The sequence below is a fragment of the Bos grunniens genome, chromosome 7 (genome assembly GCF_055505025.1).
Source record: "Bos grunniens cultivar Pamir isolate PY7600 chromosome 7, Bosgru_T2T1.0, whole genome shotgun sequence".
Lineage (NCBI taxonomy): Eukaryota > Metazoa > Chordata > Mammalia > Artiodactyla > Bovidae > Bos > Bos grunniens.
The window spans coordinates 83616482-83635675 of NC_141171.1; the positions used below are offsets into that span (position 1 = coordinate 83616482).

The 19194-nt window shown below is 37.8% G+C and overlaps 1 protein-coding gene and 2 long non-coding RNA genes across 3 annotated transcripts in view; 2 read left to right on the plus strand and 1 right to left on the minus strand.

The window, feature by feature from the left end:
* LOC147369902 (uncharacterized) overlaps positions 1-18623 on the plus strand; it is an 87139-nt gene extending 68516 nt beyond the window's left edge. Inside the window, exon 3 of the long non-coding RNA XR_015168080.1 lies at positions 18343-18623. This is a non-coding gene — a long non-coding RNA (uncharacterized LOC147369902). The remainder of the gene's footprint in view (positions 1-18342) is intronic.
* Positions 1-19194, minus strand: part of HAPLN1 (hyaluronan and proteoglycan link protein 1) — a 79094-nt gene that overhangs the window by 24435 nt on the left and 35465 nt on the right. The window contains exon 2 of the mRNA XM_086412881.1: positions 12150-12275. Coding sequence (XP_086269007.1) covers positions 12150-12249 — 100 coding nt within the window. The 5' untranslated portion in view covers positions 12250-12275. The remainder of the gene's footprint in view (positions 1-12149; positions 12276-19194) is intronic.
* On the plus strand, positions 11524-13937 carry LOC147369904 (uncharacterized). The gene is made up of 2 exons (XR_015168081.1): positions 11524-11711; positions 13447-13937. It is a non-coding gene; the product is annotated as an uncharacterized LOC147369904 (long non-coding RNA).

Sequence of the window (19194 nt, forward strand, 5' to 3'; positions counted from 1 at the left end):
GCTCTAGGACCTTGCTTCAGACATGTACTCCCTCATCCATTAAAACTTTGATGACTTTATTGCTGATTCTGGGCTTTTTCTTCAGTCTTGAGGCTGGGCAAGTGCAGGACTTGTAAGCCTATGAAGTTCAGCCCAACACTTGCCTTAGAGCTAAAGCAATTCTGTGATGAGTGCCCAACACCAGAATATAGTATTGTTTGGGTGATGTTGATCACATATGTGTACCACGTTATTATCATATCCCAGTTTTATAGTGAAAAAATAATGGTTAGAGCCTATAGGTTTTTTTCAGAGACAGTGGAAATCCCCAGCCCCCTGCCAAAAAAGGATAACTTAGACAAATTTTTGCCTTATAAAAAGGTAAGCTTCTTTGCTGGAAATGGGCATCAAGAGCCTCCAAGTAGCTTGAGGGCATCCATTGAACATAGTTCAAACATCTGTGTTCTGAAATATAAACCCCAAACTGTTACTATCTTGAAAAATATTGTCTCTTTTTAATTACTTTTTCTTTATCTGTTTTGACCAGGAGTAAGAAGTGTGGTGAGGGTGTTTAGCTCTGTTCTGCTGACTAAGTTCTTTGGGGCTTTTGTCTTTTCACGTTCATTCTTGTTTCGTCTGTTATCTCAGAAGCTATAATTTATTGATTAAGCCTATGAATTATGCCTCTTACATGGCCTCAGTTTCCTCATCAGTAAAATAGAGTTAAGTCACCTTCCTCTCAGGGTTCTCATGAGGATTAAAGGAGGTCATACACTGAGAGCTTAACCTGGTGCCTGGCACCCTGAGTGCCCAGTAAAGGTTGGCTCTTACTAACAAACACTTACTTAGTGTCCCAAGTGTGCTAGGTATGCAAACCAGCTTCTGTTTTCAACATTGTCTTCTTTCCCGTGCTCTTTCAGAAGACAGTTCCTAGAAGTACTGATTCCCAAAAACTTGTACCTCATCAACTTACAGTGATTTTCTTAGTGGTTCTTAACAGCATAGGAGCTTAATTCAGGACCACCACTTTAAAGCCTTAAAAACAAAACCAAACCTATATCTGTATAATCCGACTTCTTCCTGCCTCTTCCTCAGTTTTCTCTGGGGTTCCAGACAGTCTTCATTTGGGGGTAGGTGTGGAATGTACGTATATGTAGCTGTCATCCCCACCTTGCTCCTCAAATTTCCTTCAGAATCACTACAGCCGCCTGTGAGACAAGTTTCTCCAAGGCTCGAGACCAGATCTTTTTTCATAGTGATTTAATTTCTTCTGGAACATAGTTATATCAATTGAATGGAACAAGATGGGAGCGGTTTTTACCTACCGCTTTGTTCAAAAGTTTTTAAGAGAAGGCTTAGATGGAGGTTGTATGATTCCTGGTGGGTTAGGAGCACAAGAATCAGCCTGCCTGAGTTTGAACATCAGTTTTACCACTTAATAGCCAAATGACACAGTTTCAGTGAGGATAACCACTTTTATATAGCATGGTGGGGAGGACGGACTGAGATGATCTAGGTAATGCACATTCTATTGTGCATTCTATATTCTATATTGTGAATCACACATAGTAAGTGGTTTTAAATGTTAATATTAATTTATCAGTATTATTGCCATTGGTAACTTCAATCTAACTGGTCCCCAAACTAGAGACAGTCATGCTAGCTGTGTCAACCCAGAGCTGTTTGCATTTGTTAATAATTTTCAGAATTTAAATTTATCCATGTTATCAATGATTTATGGATAATGAAATAGCATTTGATTTCCATTATTTGAGACAGAATAAAAGCAAATTGAGTTATCACATTGAGAAATTAAGAAATACGTTATATGAAAATAAAATTGATTGTTTCATTAACAGTGAATTACAATCTTTGAAGAAACCTGCTTTCCAGGATTTTAACTGTAATACAGGCTTATTTCAAAGGGTATGGAGAAACTGAAACATTAGCATGTGTCATTCTTCTTCATTAGGCTGTAATTAACCATAGTCCCTAATTGTTAGAAACATGTCTTCATGTGGTAAAGGGCCCAGATCTACTTGTCTCTGCTCAGACTACTTCCGTTTTGTGGTGAAATGTAAGGTCAAGTTCTCCGTAATTTGCAGAAAGGACACTTTTGGTTTTCTACATTGCTATGGTTACTGTCTTCACTTAGTATGAAAAACATCAGGATAACACTGCCCAGAGTCAGTTCTGGAGGCAAAAGGAAACTGTTGATTCTTTACTTAATCAATGATCATGAATTAATAGCCTATAATGTGTCAACTATTAGGTTTAGTGCTGAAACAAAATGAAAGGTAAATGGAACACAAATGCCCAGGTAGGCAAGACTGAGAGAAGTGAAAATAACAGGGAGTGGAAGGGACTGTACTATTGCTGGGCACTCATGCTCCATGCTAAAGGTTCCCACTGATGTCCAAAGAGAATGCAGCCTGAAAAACAGCAGGACTTTCAAATTTTCAGCAGATGCTAGAAATGTACATTTTAAGACAAATATCTCCTATTCTATTTTTAAACACTTGCAATTCATTTAGATTTTTTAAAGCTACCTGGGAAAAAAATGACCACACATCAGTGATCAGGATTTAGGCTCAAAGAGGTGAATATGTGACCTTTGTAACCTCCTTCACCACCATCCCCCCTGCCCCCACCCCCAGTTGATGCTGAGGGTTTCCAAACTTCAGACCAGGGCAATCTCCTTGTCTCTGCCTGCATTTCCTCCTTCTTTAGGTGATCTCATCTAGTCCTATGGTTATACATATTTATGTACTGGTGATCCCAAAGCTTTCTACCAGTATACTTTTCCTTGAGCTCTGAAGTAGTAAATCCAACTGCCTGCTGGTTATACATTCGATGCCAAACAAATAACTTGAGCCCTCCTCTCCAGTCCAAACTTGTTCCTCTTCCAGTCTTCCTCAACTCATTTTATGCCTACATCATCCATCCATTTGTTCAAGCCAAAATTCAGAAGGTGTGTTTGATGTGACCCTTCCTTTCGCTTAATCTCTTAATCTCTATATCTACTCTATTATCTTGGAGAAGGAAATGGCAACCCACTCCAGCATTCTTGTCTGGAGAATCCCAGGGACAGGGGAGCCTGGTGGGCTGCTGTCTATGGGGTCGCACAGAGTTGGACATGACTGAAGTGACTTAGCAGCAGCAGCAATCTATTATCAAGTGCTGCCATCTCTGTCTCCGCTTCCACCCCCTTCCCCCAAATTGGCTCATCTTCATCCACCTCCACTGTTCCCATCCTGGTTCACACCACCATGATTTCCCATCTAAACTACCTCAAGGCCCTTCTAAATGTTTCCTCACTTTTACTCTTCACCCATCATAATCCAGTATCCACTTGGTCTTTTGTACATGAGAATCATAGTACATCAGCCCCTTGCTCAAAATCAAGCAGGCAAACACCACCATTACGAACAGAAGCCTCTAGAAGTAGAAATCTCCTCACTTCAAGGATATGTTTTCAATGGTGTTTCTATTGATATTTAAAATGTATGATTCTTTAGAAATAAGATAGGACTCTTCTTTCTGTCCACCTCCTTCACCCCATCTGAACACTTTACTGGAGTAAATGTTCCCAGTTCTAACTTGCTTTGTTATTTTTGTTCTCGATGGACTACGATCTTCCTGTGTTTTCATCCTTAATGTCCTTGTCTTGCTTGAGTGGACAGTGTTTGGAAAAGGTAGGTAAAATTATTGTTTAACTCAGTGTGTTTAGCACACTTCACAGCACCATCCTCCAATATGTAAAAACGTACTACTTGGAGCTTATACATGTGGTAATTAGTCTCCAAGTAAGCACTGAAGTTAACAACCAACATGTTTAGTTAAAACAACATTAAAATGGCTCCTATTTGTACTGGTGATTTGATAATTATTTTTGAGGACATGTGTATTTAGTGCCACTCCCCCATTGGCTTTTCAGGTGGGGCAGTGGTAAAGAACTCAGATGCCAATGCAGGAGATGTGGGTTTGATCCTTGGGTCAGGTAGATCCCCCGGAGAAGGAAATGTCAACCCATTCTAGTATTCTTGTCTTGGAAATCCCATGGACAGAGGAATCTGTCAGGCTACAGTTTATGGGGTGCCAAGAGTTGGACACCAGGAAGCATGCATGCATATACCACATTGTAGCAATACAAAATACACACAGTGTTTTGGAGTGATTTGTATAGAACTTATATATTTCTTGTGCTTTCACTGTCTTCATTTTGAAATAAAAATGCTCATATCATAAAGATTTCTGCCCCCCACCAGATATTTTCACTTTGATATCTCTTAATTAAATATTTTTAACTTTTTAGTATTTTGATAGATTTTTGTATTCCAAACTACATTCTGAAAAGAGTAGTTTCCATTTTATATTAAAAATAAGAACCAAAACAACAAAGAAATCTAAATCTATTTTTTCTTGATAGCCCCTGCTAACAAGTCAGAGAAACAGGGAAAGTCAGAGAAACATAGCATGTTGAAATTACTCTAACATTAAGCATTAAGTTATAGGTTAGTACAACTTACAACCAAAAAAAAACAAAAAAACAAAAAAACAATGCTTCTCTATTTAATTGACTTTTTCTGGGGAAAAAGAAAAAAAGCTTTGGGAAAGTTTCCAAATAATCATTGACTTCCCACATAATTTGCCAATTTCAGCCCCCAGAATGGAACAGAGAAAGTAATGACTGCTTTAGTGTGAATTTGCTGCTACCTGAAAATATTATTAAATATAGGTTTTTATACTTGGAAATATTCCAAAATTCATTGTTTTAATGGATGCCTTATAAATAACACAGAATTCAGACTTTTAGGTTACTTACTAACAAGATTAGAAATATTCTTAAAAGGTATTTTATGGGTTTAAAAGGTGAGTATGAATACAGTTTTATAATAAGATATTTTTGTTTGGCAACTATTCTTTTTTTCATATGTCCACCTCTATATAACACTTATTTTAATTTTTTTTAATCACCTTTGATGCTCTAATAATATTGTCGTTGAGCTCATTGAGGAGATGGTCTGTCCTACAGAGAATAACTCAGTGTTTTGCACAAAGAAGGCCAATGTTTAACAAATGCCCAAATGAGTAAATTATTTCAAAAGACACACAAATGTGAAGACTGCACCATGGGTTATCAGATGCAAAGTTGGCATGAAAGTATACATATATATTTCTGAGTATAGATTAAAGGCTTTATCAAAAGTATATATCAACCTACAACCAACCTATAGTTTTTGCTTAGTTGAATGGCAGTTATCACAGTCAGTAGTTCTGTATTCATAGCGATGTCTGCCTTTCTCTAGACCATAAACTTGATGAAGACAGACTGTGTTCTGATCATCATTCTATTCCCAATGCCTATTTAGGTGCTTGCTGTAGACCGAACATTTGTGCACCACCCCCTCTCCCCAGTGCATATATATTGCAGGCTGCTTCCCAACGTGATGATATTTGTAGGTGGGCCTTTGGAGGTGATTAGGTTGTGAGGGTGGAGCCCTCATGAACAGAATTAGTACCATTATAAAAGAGGCCCAGGATAGGTCCCTTGTCCTCTTCTGCCAGGTGAGGACACATAAAAAAAGGTGGCCCTCTCTGAACTAGGAAGCCAACTTTCACTGGACACCAAATGTGCCAGCATCATCATTTTGGACTCCCAGCCTCTAGAACTGTGAGAAATAAATTTCTATTGTTTACAAGCGACCCAGTCAATGGTATTGTGTTATACAGCAGGCTGAAGAGGAGTATATGTGTATTTGTGCAGTATTTTGCAAATATATATGTATATATGCCTGTATATACATTTTCATTCTTTTGTGTTTATTATATATATGGTAACATTCTTATTTTGATCAAATGATAAGCCTGTGTTTAATGTAGTAAGTTCTTATTAGTATATTTGATCTTACATCCTAAAGTAAACTAAGAAGAAATTTTAGAATTAGGGTGTTGCTAACTTTTATAGTTTCATGATGAAATTCTCTGATATTTTTTAGCTAATAATTTCTAGATAGTATTATTAATAGTGTATGTATTTAGCTAAATGCAATTTGGAAAATGTAGTTGACATTCATGGATTTTGCATTTGTAGCTGTAAATAGTATATAATACCTCAAAAAGAGAAAAAGAAATTATAATTTAACTTTTAATAACAGACTCATAGAGTCTGAGTCCAAACGAGTTTTAAGTGAAAGAGAGAACACATATCCAGTTCTCCCACCAAACTCCGGCTCTGTAGATAGTGTATGATCAATCATACATTATTAAATTCACTTTTGATCCTTTCTGCACCACCAGATCTTGACTCTGCAGATATTACATAAAGAACATGATAGCATTGCAGTGACCACATGTAAATCAAATATTCTTCAAAGTTTCAGGTCCACATTAGGAGGATTGCTGCATCCTACCTCTGGTTGATTCTCCTGGAAGTAAGATGTTATGTGCAGTATGGGAGCCATAAAAGCAACCAAACAAAATTTGCTACCCAAACTCAGAATCCTCTTATCTGCTGCCTCTCATTCTACAAACTAAAAACTTCCCTGCAATTTGCAAAGACTGACTTGGGCTTGATTAGGAAAAGTTCCTGGATTTTGGTCCTGAATTTATTCAAGGAGCATATTGATCACCTACTACGTGCCCAGTAATATTAATTTAGGTGACAGGGAGGCATTGGACAAAGATTCCTTCCCTCTTGGAGCTGATTTATGTTCTTGTGGCAGAGATGGACACAAACAATTATGTAAAAATAAATAAAGTAGATATCCAAGACTAGAGAGAAAAGGAAAAGGATATCAGAGATAAATCGGGATGCCAGAGGAGGGTAGAACATGGTAGGCAGGGTGAGTTCATTAAGAAGGTGAAAAGTGATCCTAAATTTGAGGAAGGGCAGGAAATTAGCAAGAGAAATTGTTCCTCATCAGCCATGCAACCTGGGCCAAGCAACATTTAAGCTCTGGGTCTTGATTTCCTAATTTGTACAATGGGATATTGACCTCAATGATCTATATTAAAGTCCTTTTAAGTTATTAAATTCTGTTAACTATGATTTACTTTATGCCAACATTACAGAATGAAAGCTGTGACCCAGTTAATGTACACTAGGCCCACACAACGTGTCATGTGTCACTCAATGCCATGGATGCTGTGGGATTTAAGAGGTGCTTGTTATGATGAAAGTGAAAGAGGAGAGTGAAAAAGTTGGGTTAAAGCTCAACATTCAGAAAACTAAGATCATGGCATCTGGTCCCATCACTTCATGGCAAATAGACGGGGAAACAGTGTCAGACTTTATTTTTGGGGGCTCCAAAATCACTGCAGATGGTGACTGCAGCCATGAAATTAAAAGACGCTTACTCCTTGGAAGGAAAGTTATGACCAACCTAGATAGCATATTCAAAAGCAGAGACATTACTTTGCCAACAAAGGTCCGTCTAGTCAAGGCTGTGGTTTTTCCAGTGGTCATGTATGGATGTGAGAGTTGGACTGTGAAGAAAGCTGAGCACAGAATAATTGATGCCTTTGAACTGTGGTGTTGGAGAAGATTCTTGAGAGTCCCTTGGACTGTAAAGAGATACAGCCAGTCCGTCCTAAAGGAGATCAGTCCTGGGTGTTCATTGGAAGGACTGATGCTGAAGCTGAAACTCCAATACTTTGGCCACCTGATGCTAAGAGTTGACTCATTGGAAAAGACCCTGATGCTGGGAGGGATTGGGGGCAGGAGGAGAAGGGGACGACAGAGGATGAGATGGCTGGATGGCATCACCGACTTGATGGACGTGAGTCTGAGTGAACTCCAGGAGTTGGTGATGGACAGGGAGGCCTGGAGTGCTGCAATTCATGGGGTCGCAAAGAGTCGGACACGACTGAGCGACTAAACTGAACTGAACTGAACTGTAATGATAGTGGCAATTTAGAAGTATCTCATTACACTCATTCATGTATTTATCACATATATTCAGCACCTACTATGTGCCAGGCACTACTGTCTAGCTGGAGTGTGACAAAGCTGACAGTAATGCTAAGCGGGGATGGAAGAGTGGTTTGGGACACAAGAAGAAGGAAACAGCCACAGTGAGTGGGGAGTGTCCACTTCTGCAAGGGATTCTAGATCTGCATTAATTTTTCTACTCACAAAGAGATGAACTTCTGACAACTCTTTCTTTAAAAAATCTAACTGCTTTATCTCTTAAGACAAATGACCATAAATTTCACTTATTATAACGAAGGGTGTCACAGTGGTAAAGAATCTACCTGCCAATGCAGGAGACACAAGAGACACAGGTTCAATCCCTGGGTCAGGAAAATCCCCTGGAGTAGGAAATGGTAACCCAATCCAGTATTCTGGCCTGAAAAGTTCCAGAGAAGCCTGATGGGCTACAGTCCATAGGGTGGCAGAGTCAGACATGACTGAGCACACATTTGGGCACATTATAAAGAAGGGAACTGCTTTCCTCTCCAAGATTTCCTCTTATTCTTTTAAAAAATTTAAAGGAGCTTAGTTGTGTTTACCTGATATGTATGTTAAGGGGAATATTACTTAGGTTTGGAAAAATTCAGTTTCTACAAGGAAAGTAAAAGTGATCAGATAATATTTTAATACCATTGGGGAAATCTTAAATTGTACGATTTAAAAAGGGCAAAGAAGGCTACTTATAAAATGTTTATTTCATTAGCACTAAAGTAAGATATTGTTCTTACTGCTAGCAAATGAATTTGAAAAGTAAGAGCTTTTCCCACCAGTGTCTGTGTTCCTTTTTTATTTAAAAATCATTTTTCCATGACAATAAAGAAATAATCAACATGGCAATAACAACTTTCATCTACTGGGAGCTTATTGTATGCTGGGTACTAAGCACTTTCCTATGTATTATCTAATTTAATTCTCATAAAGCTTTATGGAATAAACAGTGATTATGTCCAGTTTTATAGATGAGATAACTGAGACTGAAAGAGATTAAGTGAATTGCCCAAGGTCTAAAGCCAGAAAGTGGCATTAGGGGAAAAAAATCTTAAACTGGTGACCAGAAGGCCGGCACCTGAAATACCAGAGGCAGGCGTCGCTCGATCACCGACGTGGGGAAGAACAGGTAGCCACGTATTCAGGATAACTATTGTGGTTCATAGTAAACGGTCATAAAATTTCTCTGTTGTCCATATAAATGTTTTCTTAAAAATTGTATTTTATAAAGTATATTCATCATCTCTGAACTTCTACTGGTAATTGAAAGTCTATAAAGAATTTTTAGACCAGATCTAAATATTTTAAAAATTGTTCTTTTGTGAGATTTAATATTCCATATAAAATTCTTCCTAATGAACTCAAGTTTCAAAGGATTCAGATATTATTTGACTAGGCACATCATGAAATGAGGAAAATACTCCATTAGTTGAGATTGTTATAGAGACAATATTAACAGTAGCTATCTCTTTCTGCAGAAGTATTTGAGGAAATTACTATCCCCACACTGCCAACAGTATATGATATATAAATGAATAAACTGATTACAGATTTTTAGCAGACTCCATGGACAAGTAGTTTGCTTTCTCATTTTTATTGAATCAATTTGTAATCAAATTGATTCAATAAAAAATTGGAGTGAGTTAGTCTAAGTGCAATTTTTTCTAAAACTATTCCTTTCTCCATGGAAAGCTAGCACAATTTCCTTTTTCATCACCAAAAAAGATGCTTTTCAATAGAAACTCTTTGTATAGGAATCTATACTTGCCATGTTCCCCCCTGGTATTCTGATTTTCTTTAAAAACCAGATTAAAATTTTTTGTGTGTATATATCTATAGAATTTCCCATAGATAAGAAAGAAATCTTCAGAAAAACTAATTAAGGTAACTCTTATGCATAAGAGTTAAGAACATGTTAACAAAGTGTTCAGCATCTTTATCAAGGCAGCCAAGATGAATTTGAGGGTGATGTGCCTGGGGAACTTAACAGTACAAAAATGTTAAAAATTAATGGAAAATGAGAGACAGAAAAGATGTTTTTGCAGTAAAATGAATTTTGAATAATTTTCTATTACTGACAGAACTTTTACTGCTTATCAGTATGATTCAGGACTTTGAGATTCAGATTACTAATTTAATGATTTGATTGCAGAATTCTTATAAAATATTATGAAAGTTTCAGCTCCCTTAAATTCCTTCTGGGCCATGTTTGATAAATACAAGTTTTAAATGTGACAAAATAATCCAGCATTTCAAGTGAGTAATGAAAGATGTCTGCTTTAATGATTACCTGCTGTGCTATGAGTTTATTTTTGTGTTATAAAAGATGCCTGAAATTATGGCAGATATTTGCAAGTGTTTCTCTGAAGGGCAAGAACATGAAAGTGCAATCTGAATGCTATAATAAAGAAAAAAGAAAAATTTTTATTGAATAGAAACTAAGAGGAACAAATAGTTGGAGCAATTTTAAAATAAATTTCAACTATGGACATAGCATGACAATATCGACCCAAATCATATTTCCGTATTAACTTCCTCAAGCAAAATGTAGACCTTGTAGTTTTATTACTTGAAAGCTCAGGGCAACTTTCTAAGAACATTACTTTACAACTAAAATGAAATGGACTAGCAAGTCATTTTTGAAAAAATAGGATAGTGTAGGCAAATAATCTGGATAATTTTGATACCTTGTGTCAGCAATTCTTTTGCACTAAATTTCAATAGAGTATATGGGAATGGAAAGACTGGAGAAACAAGTTTTTCTTGATGAGAAAACTTGAATCTGACTTATAGGCTTCTTTCAGGAATAACTTTTAAAATGCTAATATACTTTAAAATATTTTTATACTCTGCATGAAATTTAGACCTTATGATTATACATAGTTAATAATATAACAGGTATCTAGTCTAGTAATAACTTAAAACCATTGCTAAAGTTTATTCTCCATGAGATTTAAAACCGTTGTTAACAATTACTAGGTATTACACTCTGGCTGAATTGACTTTGACTTGACATTAAAAGGATGTTATCCTTCACCAGAAATCTCTATGTGTAAATGTCTTAAGTCTCTGGGAAACAGCCTTGATTCTGCTTTTATACGGTAAAGAAAATAGCTGAGTCAGCAGCTTGCATAGTAAAGTTTGTGATTATATAATTCCTTTTTATGGTCCGATAGTGAAAAATGTAAAGCTGTTAGAAACATAGAGGTCTGAAAGAGGAATGTCTAAAATAACTAGACATTGTCAAATTCAGAGTTCTGTTTGGGTAGTCATACAGAAAAATACTTCTAGCCAGACCTACACTATCATTTGACCTTCCCAAGTCATACTTTTCAACAGTGGATGCAATTTTCTGAGACTGCACTTTTGACCTTGAAGATATTGAGTTATATCTTCTCAATGTTTTATTTCTCTTAGCAAACTTATAATGTTTCTGGTCCCCAAACTGACTTCATCTAAAATTCCTATCATCATATGTTTAAACTGTTAAATTCTGTAATTCTTATTTTAAATATTCAGCATACTAGGGCAAAGAGAGACATTCCAGCTCCTTTGGAACTATCTTTTTCTTATTGCATAAGTCTCTTAGCTTTCTTAATGCAGGATGTCCCTCATCTGAAGCTGGGGCTGAGGAAATAGCTGCATTGTACTGCAGCCTCAAATCTTGCTACAGCTCCCAGGCTTAGGATTCAGCTGAGCTGAAAAGAAACATGCAGGCAAAACATTGCTCTGTGGAAACTAAGGCTTTACCAAAGGAGATTTTAATAGGGTAAGTTCTTTTTCCTGAAACTTAGCTTGTCTGACTCATTTTCATGTTGTTTTTCGTGATGACTCTTAACAGAATGACCTTACGTGTAAGTTTTACTTCTATTTCTCCCTGCTTTTGCCCTGTCTTTAAATGAACTTTCTCCCTGCATTCTGCTTAGAAGATAGCAACTGAAAAGCCTTGAACAATTGCATCAGCTCCCTGCAGTTGGATATTCTTAAGCCAATCCACTTTAATTGTCCCTGATTCTTAGCTCTACTGTAATGCAATAGCATTCAAAAGCCAGGGAGCATGTTCACCAATTAGCAGAAAGGAAAAGAAAAAGTCAATGCAGCAGAACTAAAATTGAGAAGCACTAACATAAATGTTAAGAAATCACTTAACATTTCTAAGTAACTTGAAATGGATTTAACTTTCACAAGAGAAGCTGCGTTTTCTTACCTTGGATATGAATAACTCTGTCATGATCTACAGTATAGTTGTCTGAATGATGATCAGCCCAGCAGAATGAAATCAGCACCAGAAGAAGTAGACTCTTCATCTTTGTAGCCCAAATAATCTTCTTCACTGTGAGAGCATCACATACAAAGAGGCTTGTGAGATTTGGAACCCTTTGGAGTGTTGCACTGCACAACTTTTACTGCCTTATCATCCTAGAATGGGTCTGTAAAAATATTTAACCCAATCTGCTCAGAAAGTTACTGTAGCTGTCTTTGGGAGCTGAAGACTGCAGCTTTGAACAATTCCAGTTTCCCTTATGTAGTCAGAGTCCAAACAGTGTTTAACTCTATCTTTACAGAGTTGTAAATCTAAAAATTTATTTAGAACAGTATAGTTTTGATATAGAGAGTTGTAGCAAGTTAAAAGAGATATAACAAAGATATAAACAGACTTAAAAAGCAAAACCATTTAAACTTCTGAATTTGAAGTACAAGTTAATGAAACAATTTGATATAGCTACCTATGAATATTTATCACCTAGTTTAATTTGTAACTGAATATTAAGCCAGGGCAAATAAAGAATATTTGCATGAAACTTGACATCATCATTCATTTTATATATGGCTTTCTAAGCAGGTTAGATTTGCTTGTTCTAAAAAGAAAAGAGGACACACACAAAAAATGCCTGATTAAATAGAAGCAGCACATTTGTTACAGACTCACCATCTTAAACACTGCTTGGGTCTATGGTGAATAATTGAAAGTTAGAGACAAACAAGGTTAGAATTGTGCATGCTATCACTGCAGTCATCCTGATTGATTTTCATTCATTTCTACCTGAAATGCTGACGCATCAACTTGGAGTGCCAGGTAGGGTCTCTGCAGTCAGCAGAGCCTTGGCTGCAGGGAACATCCCTGCCAACCTCGCAGGGCAATTAGGCAAATGAAGAGCTGAAATAGACAGCCAGGGACAGCTCTGGTCCTGAGTGACAGCGGCAGAGCCATTGCCTGGCTATCCTCATTCAAGACCAATTTGATAAAAAGGGACACAATCCCCACAAACTTTGTCATTGTAAGGACCAAAAAGTGATCCCAAATAATACACACCAGATGACCTTTGGAGTATTTGCCAGGCAAGAATTTCAGTATAGCTCCTCTGTTTTAATGTGGAAGCTGAGGCAGATATTAGAAGGGCTTTCTTTTCCTCTCACGCACACAGAAGCCTTAACAATACTTGGCTATTTTTAAAACTGAAATTGCACAGTACTGGCTTCTCACACTAATTTGTTTTTTCCAGGAAAGCCTGACTCCCTGGAATACTTATTAAAGAGCTCCGAGTCCGTTCCTGGAGGTCTTTGCAGGCCAGCCTCTTCTCCAGAGCCTAATGCCCTAATCACAGACGTCACCAGGTCCCTCTTGGGACCTCAGCCCCTCCCTGTTTCCTCCTCTCAAAATCATCGTGATGCTCCGACTTCAGTCTCTAGTGTTTGCTTTAAGCCTTTTCTTTTTATTATGTCACAGAAAGAAGATAGTCGATGAGCAAATTGAGAAACTTACTTTCCCAAGAAACAAAAACTGCCACCTTCAAAATTCTATCTGATTTACTGATTTTATTTTCAGAAGTTTACTTGCTTGTTCCTCTGAGGTTTTTTGGGAAATGGTTTTTTTTTTTTTTGAAGCTACTGACTTTTGCCTATAGGAATACTGTTAAGAAATATTACCTGGAAATATTTTCAGTCCGGAATAATGCTTTGGGTGAAAATATATAATAAAGGTGACCTTTTGGAATTTGGAATATAATTGGCACAATTACAGACACACACATAAGATAGTAGGCCAGCTGGAACACAAGGTGCCCTGTGCTCTCTTGCTTGACATGGGAATCAGAGGAGAGGGGGAGTTGTGGAAGAGAGGGTATGAGAAAAACATACAAGTGAGCATTTAAAAATACATTCAAAGAACGGTCAAGATGAGCCGAGGCAGAGAATTTGCTATATTATCTTTCACATTAAATTGAACATCTATAGTATAACTTGTATACACACACACACACACACACACACAGTTATGCATCCTACCACAGAAGTCATCCTAATTTGTTCTCATTTTTCCTAAGATTTATTACACATAAATTTATCTCCTTTAATTCCATATCATAGTATTAAAATTATAACACTAAGAATTCATTCCACTGTGTTATGATATAAACTATCCAATGACCCAATTTTAAAATGCAAACATCCCTGGGGGGAGGGTGGGATAGACAGTGCTGGAGATAAATAATAATAATAAAAGAGGTTCCTTTTCATTGAATGTCTGTTATCTGCCAAGTGCTCTGCTAAGCACTGTGCATATACTGGCGCATGCAGTCCTTACAATAATACTGTGAAACACAAGCTGCCATTCTTCCTGACACAGTCACCTTGCTGGAGGTCACATATCTAAGAAAGCAGCAATGTTTGTGTTTCCTTCAGGCAAAAGCAGCACCTATTTTGAATTGCACTTATTTTTCTGAAAGAGAAATCTACTTATTTGTTTTGTTACCTTTTTTATTTAGGCTCTTTTACTGGAAGCTACTATGCTGTTAAACCTTTGACTTGTGTTATATGTGAATATAAAACTTTTCCCCCAAGAATAATGAGGAGTCAGATGGCACTTTTCTTAGCCTGCTTCTGCCCTGCCTCATTTACAATACCATGCTGGTGCCATGAACACTGCCACGGTGGCTCATGTGTGGGTACGCAGACATGTGGGTACACAAATATGTGTTCATACACACACACCATCTTTAATTAAAATAGCTGAGGACATTTCACATCTTCAGTGATTTGTGATTAGAATAAATGCATATATCAGTGCAAGTACCCCACACTGGCATTAATGCAGTCCAGGTAGGAGAAAGTGGAAATGATCTTCGTTACTCTGCTGGTATAACGGCTGTCTTACCAAAAGACATGAAAATATATAAGAAAGCTTTAGGGACACAATCTTCAGATGTCTAAGCAAACTGCAGGTACACATGAGGCATTGCACACTAGACTGAGGTTCACGAGGACGAGGGCTCTGCCAGCTGTCTATGTGCTGAGCCTCAAAGGAGACCTGCTTGTCTGCGTTTGTAATGTTTTCTCTGAATGTCTAGATATTTTTGGTTAAAATTTTTCAGTTTTTTATAGGAGCAAAATTTAGAAAATTTGGGAGCTTGTATACAACCAGTTATTGTTGGCCTTGATTTAGCATTCTTAGTTCACCTGCAACTCACACACTGATGGTCTCCTTCTACAGGCTACCAAACTTTGGAACCATGATGCTGCAGCCAGCTTCAAGATGAGTTCATATGGAAATGTCTGTGTTCACAGTCACAGACATCATAGGACTGCAATTTTGCAGTTCTGCTTGAAAATTGAGCTACTATTTAGAAGCAAGATATCTAGCCAACTTAAAAGTCTCTTAGTTTTATAGACACAGAGATAAACTAACAGTCTAGTAACAAAGTGGCTAACTGCTATTTCTTAAATACCTACTATGCTAAAATTATTATTTAATTAGACAATGGAGAAATAAAACCAAGTGGAAAGCATTATGCCATTTTCTGTGTCTTGAGAGGTAATGCCACATATTTCCTGAACTACTATTACAGTGGGCCCTCTGTATCCATGGGTTTTACATCCTCAGATTCAACCAATGTCAGGACAAATATATTTGGAAAAAAAAATTCCAGAAAGTACTGAAAAGCAGAACTTTAATTTCAACTATTTTGTAGCCTTTACATTATATTAGGTATTGTAAGTAATCTAGAGTTTAAAATTAGGGGAGGATGTGTTCTTGCCTGGAGAATCCCAGGGACGGGGGAGCCTGGTGGGCTGCCGTCTATGGGGTCGCACAGAGTCGGACACGACTGAAGCGACTTAGCAGCAGCAGCAGCAGTGCCTATATTATATGCAAATACCACTCCATTTTATATAGAGACTTGAACATCTGTCATCTGTCAGTTTTGGTATCCACAGGGCATTCTGGAACCAATTCTCACGAGGACACCTAGGGATGACTGTACTGTCCTTGAAGCTTCACCCATTTAGTTGTTATATCTCAAAACAACCAAATTGAAGTCAATCTGTTTGTATACACATTTTACAGTTCTGGAAATGAGTCAGTGTGGCAAATTCCCCATCATGTCAAATGAGAAGCTGAGGATCTGGACAGTCTGATGTGACCCTAGAGCCTGCACAATCCACCACCATCACTGGGGGTGTCCTGGTACCCTGAGGAATGCCAGCAGCTCTCACAGCTCTTTCAAGGATTCATACAAGCTGGAGTGCCTCTCCCCAGCCTTCTCTCACTGGGTTGTAGGCATAGCACTGATCACAGCACTGTTGGCGTAGATGTGTGCATGTCCAAAGTCAGAATGCTTTTCTCACTGCATGCCCAGCACCCAGAACGATCCTTTGTGCCAAGAAGGGTGAATTTAAAACTGGACCTGGGAGAAGTACTTACCAAGACTAAAGGAGCTAAGAAGGGAGTTTCTATGCAGTTTATAAAGATCACATGTGTTATTCACGTAGAGGATGCTGAAGAGTTGGTTTGCTATGTTATTATGTTGTGTATTATTTGTTGTGTTATTATGTGGAGGATGCTGAAGAGTTTGTTCCTCCATTGAGGGCATCATGAAATTGACCAGGTTTCAATTTAGCACTTGAAATTTAGTTTACAAATTATGAGAATCAATACAAAGGTTGCTAGAAACTGAACAAACCGTAGAATCTCATTGGACAGAATTATTCTACTATAGACTGAATCTCCTCCTCCTTGCTAGCAAGTCTGATCTAGTTAGAGGTGGGTTCATGGTCAGTGGTGCAGTGAAATGAAAAAAAGAGAAGACAAGAGAGTGCCAAAGTATACTTTTTCATTAGTTAAATTAATTCAACTTTTAAAAATTGCTCTTTTTCTAAGATTAGTTGTTTGTCAGTTGCTTCATTTGCTATTATTTTCTCCCATCCAGAAAAATAAATGACCCAATCAAAAAATGGGCCAAAGAACTAAATAGACATTTCTCCAAAGAAGACATACAGATGGCTAACAAACACATGAAAAGATGCTCAACATCACTCATTATCAGAGAAATGCAAATCAAAACCACTATGAGGTACCATTTCACACCAGTCAGAATGGCTGCGATCCAAAAGTCTACAAATAATAAATGCTGGAGAGGGTGTGGAGAAAAGGGAACCCTCTTACACTGTTGGTGGGAATGCAAACTAGTACAGCCCCTATGGAGAACAGTGTGGAGATTCCTTAAAAAACTGGAAATAGAACTGCCTTATGATCCAGCAATCCCACTGCTGGGCATACACACTGAGGAAACCAGAAGGGAAAGAGACACGTGTACCCCAATGTTCATCGCAGCACTGTTTATAATAGCCAGGACATGGAAGCAACCTAGATGTCCATCAGCAGATGAATGGATAAGAAAGCTGTGGTACATATACACAATGGAGTATTACTCAGCCATTAAAAAGAATACAGTTGAATCAGTTCTAATGAGGTGGATGAAACTGGAACCTATTATACAGAGTGAAGTAAGCCAGAAGGAAAAACATCAATACAGTATTCTAACGCATATATATGGAATTTAGAAAGATGGTAACAATAACCCGGTGTACAAGACAGCAAAAGAGACACTGATGTATAGAACAGTCTTATGGACTCTGTGGGAGAGGGAGAGGGTGGGAAGATTTGGGAGAATGACATTGAAACACGTAAAATATCATGTAAGAAACGAGATGCCAGTCCAGGTTCGATGCACGATACTGGATGCTTGGGGCTAGTGCCCTGGGACGACCCAGAGGGATGGTATGGGGAGGGAGGAGGGAGGAGGGTCTAGGATGGGGAACACATATATACCTGTGGCGGATTCATTTTGATATTTGGCAAAACTAATACAATTATATAAAGTTTAAAAATAAAATAAAAAAAAATAAAAATTGCTCTTTTTCTAAAGTAACTTTTTTTGTTATCATTTTTACTGTTCAAATGGTCTTTATTCATGGAATAACTTTTAGGTTTTTTAAACTTTTAGGTTTTTTAAAGATCATGTGTTATTCTTATTTAGCAATATATTTTTAATGACAGCCTTACACTAGCTCATCACTTGTTTTGTTGTTTTTGATTGGCTTTGTCTTCTGTTTTGACTCTGCAGGTGTGTAAAATTCAGAAGTCAGACCACTGACCCAAATGATGGCTAAAGAACTCAGACTATTGATGCATTTGAATTGTTCACTGTGTGGAGGAACCGCTAGGCTGTCACCTAAGCCTCAGGATTTATAGCACACAATGGAGCAGAATGCAGAGCTGTTTGGAATATACCCAATGCTCAAAAGAGAAGTCATGACTGAAAAAAAAAAAAAAAAACCACTTTGCTCAATTATACAACAAAATTCCCCTCAGGGAGTTAGTCTGTATAAACTCCAAGTGAACATAGCATCCGCTCTGTCTTCTTGCATTGTTCTATGAAAGTGCAAATTACTAAAGAAGCAGAAAAGAATTTATGATGCTCTGAATTAGATGTCCAGCCACAGACATCATGATGACCTCCAACTCAAGCCATCATCAGTGTGCTGCTTCCTTGGCGTGATTCATTGGTAACCTGAGAAGGTGGGGAAAGTCCTCAGTCAGGAGGAAGGAACTTTCCCACCTTCTCAGCTTGTTCCCTCAGTGGCTCAGTGGCTCAGTGGCTCAGTGGTAAAGAATCTGCCTGCCCAGCAGGAGATGTGGGTTTGATCCTTGGGTCGGGAAGATCCCCTGGAGAAGGAAATGGCAACTCACTCCAGTATTCTTGCCTAGGAAATCCCATGGACAGGTGGGCTACAGTCCATGGGGTCACAAAAGAGGTGGACACAACTTTAGCAACTGAACACCAGGAGGAGGAAGGAAATGTGAGTTCTACAAGAAGCCTCATAATCAAAACATCATGTCTAATTTTTTCACCTACAAAATAGTAATATTTTGTTTCCTAAGGTGGGAAGTTTTTGAAAAAGTATAAAAACTATGC